Here is a 6962-nt window from a genome sequence, read left to right as displayed (position 1 = left end):
AAAAAAAAAAAAAAGAACAAAATTTTGCAGCAACCTGGATGGAGCTAGAGTCTATAATACTAAGTGATCTCTCACAGAAACAAAGATCTGAGTATCACATATTCTCACTCATATAGTGGACCTTGATCATCCAATGCACTACTATAAGAAAACGACTGACAGTGTTGGGAAACTATGTGGGGGGGTGATGGGACTAATGGCAGTAAACATCTGTCTGGAGACAGAGAGACACCTGTTATCAACAAGGGGGCCTGAATGAAGCATATTTGTATACCTAACCCTTAACTGTACCCCACAATATCAAAATAAAAAATATTGATAAAAAAGAAATACCTAATAGTTTCATTTATTAAGTAAAGTGGTCCAAACAAATTAATAAGTATTTATATCCTTACAGCATAGTAGTCATTTGAAAAAAATATATAGACATAAACTGAAATAAGGCAGTATTTTTGTTTCACTCTTAAATAACCATGCAATTATGTACTAAAGGGATATATGTGCCTGTTGGACCCTGCACAGCTTCTCAAATCTTAGAATTAGGTTGAATACTGCCACCGCCACCCCTGTTTCCTGTTCCACATTGATATTTCATGGAGCACTTAAAAAAATCATAACTAAAAGTTCAATTTTGCAAAGAAAAGGAATGTAGAACTATCTAATGATGAAACTGTGAAATACTGCAAGCTAGTAGTTTGTGTGGTGTCTCACAGATGCTTATTATTACTGCATTTCCTAAAAAAAAGTAAGATATCCTGCATGTCCTCCATGAATTTTCTGCAGCACCCCAGGGGACTTTACTGTACACATTGAGAACCGAGGTGTTCTTTTCCAAGCAAAAAAAAAAAAACTGACTGTGCTCCCTTTTCAGAACAATAGGTGCCCACTCTCCATCTATACAACTACTAGAAGAAATCAGATGCTTCTTAATGGAACAAAAAATGTTTACTCCAAGGGAAGCACAAATATAAGTATTCTATAAATTTCAAAAGGTAATTTGTCTTGCTAAAAAAGAATATTCAAAAGCTCTCTCCCAGAAACATTGCAACCATATATTAAGTTTGCAGTACTGCTTCATAATTAGAGGAGTCCATGGCCTTCAAGCTTCTGGACATTCAACTTGCAAGTCTCTCCCATTCTGCCTTTTTATTTATTCCACATTTATTGAATATGTTTTAGACTATGTTATTTGCTCAATGTTACAAAAAACAGAGATTAGAGCAAAATGTTAATAATACATGGGCACTACCCTCAAGGAGCTTATAGCCTTGAGGAGGAACCATATAATCATAACAAAAACTAATAAGGTTTGATTAATTTATATAATTAAAATATACATAAATACTGAGAGTCTATTACAGCTCTGTCTAATGAACTGAGGAGCTGAGTCTGACAAAGGTTTTTAGAAGATTACATCTGAATGCAAAATTATGGAGATCCAATTTGTAGAATGGAGACATTTGATTTGACTGAGGAATAAAGTGCATGGTGGGTAAAGTGGCCAAGAAATCACCCATTATCCATCTTTCATGTTTGTCCCTTCCTTACCATTCCTACTGTTACTACTCAAGTGCATGATCTCATTATTTCTTAACCTGGTCTCTTGTAAGTATCCCTTTACCTGGCCTTTCTTTCTCCATTTTTACTTCATGCTCCCCCAAAATCTGTTGTATATACGCCGGGATATATACACATTTTGAGAGATGTTATCTATGTATTGTTTGCCTCAATCAAAATTAAGTTTGCCTCAATCAGAAGTGCCTGGACACTGATAGTAACCACTTTGAGTACCTCATAATTGCAGAAGTCAAACGTGACTTGTATTCATCTTTTGTTATCAGTATATCATGAGTATTACAATTTTAATACAGTTTTTTCCTTTCATAAAATGTATATACATTTTTGGCACCCTCTGTATATACATAGTTTTCTAGGTTATTCTCCCCGAAGTAATGGTCTAAAATCTTGAATGGCTACCACATAGTTCAAGTATCTTACCTTAACATTAAGTTCCTCCATGACATGGCAATCAGCCACTGTTTCCAGCTGTATTTCCTACTCTTTCTGTTTTGAATCTTATACTCTGGCTCTACTGACGAGCTCACTGCCTCATTTATGACCCTTGCTTTACTCAATTCCAAGCCCTCACTCACTGTTTCATTTTAGAGTCTCTTTACTCACCATCTTTGCATATCCCAATCCTTAAAAGGCCAGCTCAAATACACTTTTCAGAGGTCCTTTCCCAGGTTCCTCTGCCACCCCCAAACTCACACTCCCAGTAGAAATATGCCTGCCATCTTACCTCAAAGAGCGTCCATAATGTTCAGTCTTACGATAGAACTCGTTGTATATCTCCTTTATCTTTGTTACCTCTTGCACTGAAGAACCTTTAAAGCAGGGATCATCTGCGATTCAACTTTGTGACTTATCACATCACATCCTCTTATTTCATTTCATTGTATTTTTTTGAAAAGAAAGCATGGCTGAGAGCTTATTTTGAAATTATAAAAAAGTGGTTACATTTAATATACACACACAACACACACATATATATGTACATATACATATATATACTTGAGTTGTGTGTGTGTGTGTGTGTGTGTGTAAACCTTCTACTTGAAATGTTTCCTAACTGATACTAAAGAAAAAAGGTTTAGGTTTTTATTTATTTTTTTAATGGGAAAACTGCATGTTTTAAATAAACAATAAACCTCAGTGTTGTCTTTTCAAAGCACATTTACATTCTATATACTTGTCACATCATGTAATCCATGATTAAGCCATGCACATGATTCCTTACTCACATAATTTAAAGAGGAAGAGGCAAAGGAAAGTGACCAACTTTAGTTTCAAACTTCATTGCTTTAGTTAAAAGTCCTTACAAGTCCTTGCAGCTTAGAAATTGTCTGATGTTTTGAGAAGAGATGGTCTGATCTCATTGTATAGGTCAAAGCTGCCTTCTCCCTTATCTCGTTTCCACATCTTAAAAAAATTATAATTTTATTCAATCCCTTGAGTATTGTAAAAAATAAAAAAGGTGAAAAAAATATAATTTTAGTATCATTTAGGTTCCATTAGGTTTCCCAATTAATTTGATGAGGACAGGGAAATACTCTGCCACTACTTCTTATTCCCTAATGGCAGATATAACTCATCTATAATATGTATGTATTCTACTGATCATATTCTTACTTCAAAAGGTATGTTCTAATTGACCAGATTTGGCAAATATTTCTTGAAAAGGAAATATTTCACCATTGTCAAATAAATATGGCAAGTGCATGTAGCAGCTCCTTTTCTGAAGATTTACAAATACAGTCATGCACCACATAATGATGTTTCAGTCAACAATGGACCACATATACAACAGTGGTTCCATAAGATTGTGGCCTAGGAACATCAAAACATTGTAGCACAGCACATTACTTACATGTTTATGGTGATTCTGGGGTAAACAAATCTACTGTGCAGCTATTTGTATAAAATGATAGAACATACAATTATGTATAGTATATAATACTTAATGATAACAAATGACTGTTACTAGTGAATGTATTTAGTATACTATACTTTTTATCATTGTTTTAGAGGTTTTTTTTTTTTAAGAAAATTAACTATAAAACAGCTTCAGCCAGGTCCTTCAGGAAGTATTCCAGAAGAAGGCATTACTATCATGGGAAGTGACAGCTCCATACATGTTATCACCCTTGAAGACCTTCCAGTGGGATAAAATGTGAAAGTGCAAGACAGTCATATTGATGATCCTGACCCTGTGTAGGCCTGGGCTAACGTGTGTGTTTGTGTCTTTGTTTTTAACAAAATAGTTTAATAAGTACAAAAAATTATTACATTATTAAGTTCTACTTACAAATTTTAAATAGAAAAAACTTACAGAATAAGGATATAAAAAATATTTTTCAGCTACACAATGTGTTTGTGTTTTAAGCTAAGTGTTATTACAAAAAAGTAAAAATGTTAAAAAAAATTTTAAAATATAAGGTAAAAAAAGTTTCAGTATGGTGAGGTTAATTTATTATTGAAGAAAGAAAAATATTTTCTAAGAAACATATTTTTTATAAATTTAGTGTAGCCTAAATGTACAGTGTTTATAAAGTCTACAGTAGTGTGAAGTCATGTCTCAAGCCATCACATTCACTCACCACTCACTGAGTCATCCAGGGCAAACTTTCAGTCCCACAAGCTCCATTCATGGTAAGTGCCCTATACACATGTACCATTTTTAATCTTTTATATTGTATTTTTACATACCTTTTCTAAGTTTAGATATGTTTAAATACACAAATAACTGACCATTGTGTTATAATTGCCTACAGTATTCAGTACAGTCACAAGCTATACAGGTTTGTAGCCAAGGAGCAATATGCTATACCATCTAGGTTTGTGTGACTACACTCTAGCTTGTTTACACAAAGACAAAATTGCCTAATGTTACATTTTTCAGAATGGATCCACGTGTATATATTAAATATATGTTAAGAACCCTAAAAATTCATGCAGTGAAAGATCTTTTTAAATGTGTTAATCCCGGCATTCCATAAACACCTTCCTCAGAACATTCTCTAAGGAACTCATATTAGGGTAGTGGTTCTCAAACTGTGGTAATGGGACTGGCAGCATCAGCCTTACATGGAAACTGATTAGAAATGCAATTTCTTGGCCCTGACCCAGACCTATGAAATCAGAATCTCTGCTGGTGGAGCCCAGCAGATAATAAATCCTTTCAGGGATTGTGATGCTGCTAAAAGGCAAGAATTACTAGAAAATTTCAGTTACTCTTCTACTCAATAGCACCCTTTTGGTTTCCTTCATAACATTTAACACAATTTGTATTTTTAAAAGTTTATTTTTATGATATTCTATGACTATGATTCATTTTATAGATAGTTTTCCTTATGAGGTATAAAAAGAAGGAAATACTTATTGAAGAACCATTGTGGTTTTCACCCTAGTATAAGTGCTATTCAGCTAGTATCAATTTGGATACTTAAAAAAATCCTAAATAATGAGTCCATATATCCTATAAAGTGAAATATGCATTTCTATAATGAGGGAAATCCATTGCTATCATTGTCATTTTTAACTGTTGTTCATTTACTTCAAAATGTTTTTTGGAAAATGTAGGCATTTTTTTAGCATTTTGAAAGATCTGTAATGTACCTTATCTAATGTTAGGATTCTATAAGACTAGGAAGTTTTCCAATCTCTCTGTTAGCAGAGATTAAGTTCTGGTGGCATTATGTTTATCTCTTCAAACAAGCAAGACACTTACAGAAAAACCTAATTGAAGTTGACCTTAAATGTATTTGTATTTAAAAATAAAAAAGAATTTTCCATGGGTGTACATATAATTTTGCCTTACTTATTTTACTGGGTTTTATTAATGTATTTTGAATGTTTATATGAAATGCCTCTACAATTCATGCAGAATTTTCTTTTCTGAAGAACAGTGAAACGGGATTGGATGTGTTAAAGTGTCACGCTATATTTAACTTAAGTGCATTAGGAACAATTTACTATTAGTGGTTTTAGGGGATGAATTATGGCCAAATTTAACATCTCAATATTGTTTTGTTACCTTTTCATACAAGTAAGTGTTCTCTGGGTTTATATTATTAGGTTAATTGAAGTTTTATTTTTATTTTTTAGGTAGAGGAAAGAATACTGATAGTCTAAATACTGGATTTTGATTTGGCTGCTGCTGTCCAACAGCAGAATGCCTTGGGGTATCTACTTACAGTAATGAGTATAATAGTGCTATCATTATTACTATATTTAATCACCCATGGTTGGGAGGAATGTGCTAAAGTCTGAATATAACACAGTTAATTATGCCACTGACCCTACCCAGGGCAACTGCTACTGAAAGGACATACTCGCATGATGAGAAAGATAGCAGATGCAGTGATTGAGAGCTAAGTGTTACTTCATTGTTGACTCACGGAAAGAGGTTTAGGATGTTGGCACTCTTTTCTAAAGAGCATTTAGCAGTTTTCATCTTGTATATTAACTTCCTATATGAGTTTTTTATTACATTTTTATACTTATTATTATATATCTTTTTAGTTTTCCTCACGGGAGAAAAAGCCAATTCCGTTTTAAAGCGCTACCCAAGAGCTAATGTACTTTTTGAAGAAATAAGACAGGGCAACATTGAACGTGAGTGCAAAGAAGAAGTCTGCACATTTGAAGAAGCAAGAGAAGCTTTTGAAAATAATGAAAAAACTGTAAGTATGTTGGCAATTTAAAATACATTTCACAGATTTACCTACCCTTTTATTATATTTAAAACCTGCATTCCTTCAGTGTATTCTTTGCTATCAATTAAATATTATCTTTGTGAAGAACTCTGAAAGTGGCACCTAACTAATAATATTCTGTGGGTGGGAGAGCGAGGTTCACTTCCCTGTGTGTTGGTCTGTCTTTGAGGACCCCATTTCTAGAAACAGGACTGTCCTGAGCTAGGATTTATCATCTTGGCAAGGGGGAAGGACTTGATTCTCGCAAGGATTTGTTCTGGAAAGTTATTAATAACGTCATTACCTACACTATGCCTAATGAGAGAGAAAGTGTGGAGGAAGCTAATGGATGCTGACATTGTTCTAAAATGTTTTACTTTTCATACAAAAGAGACATACGGACTTCCATCCCCACTCTGTAAAAATACTCTTCTTCACCTCTCTATTCTAGACTACATGCTATTAAAGGAGAGCAGGATGGGGAAGCACAAGGTGGGGTGAAAATTCTATAGAACTTCCCCACAGCTGAAAATTACACTACCAGAGGTAACCAGTGTGTCAAGATCCAGCCCTGGGCACCACAAGATAACACTAGATGCCAAACAAGTGATGTCAGGTATGCTAGAGGAGCAGTGGATGCAGATGAGTTTTAAAGAAAAGGGATTCGGTCTTTTGTTGGATAGACAAGCACCCAGAAATACAAAG

At 34.1% G+C, this 6962-nt stretch overlaps 1 protein-coding gene across 2 annotated transcripts in view; it reads left to right on the top strand.

Moving 5' to 3' along the window:
* Positions 1 to 6962, top strand: part of PRRG1 (proline rich and Gla domain 1) — a 114706-nt gene that overhangs the window by 78912 nt on the left and 28832 nt on the right. For both annotated transcript variants that reach the window (XM_008063324.2, XM_021715151.1), the window contains one exon: positions 6085 to 6245. In XM_008063324.2, the coding sequence (XP_008061515.1) occupies positions 6085 to 6245 (161 nt within the window). The remainder of the gene's footprint in view (positions 1 to 6084; positions 6246 to 6962) is intronic.

The sequence above is a fragment of the Carlito syrichta genome, unplaced genomic scaffold (assembly GCF_000164805.1).
Source record: "Carlito syrichta isolate Samal-C Ts95f unplaced genomic scaffold, Tarsius_syrichta-2.0.1 Scaffold306747, whole genome shotgun sequence".
In the NCBI taxonomy this organism is placed as follows: Eukaryota; Metazoa; Chordata; class Mammalia; order Primates; family Tarsiidae; genus Carlito; species Carlito syrichta.
The sequence above is the reverse complement of the archived record's forward strand: the minus strand, read 5'-3'. Positions and strand labels throughout refer to the sequence as shown.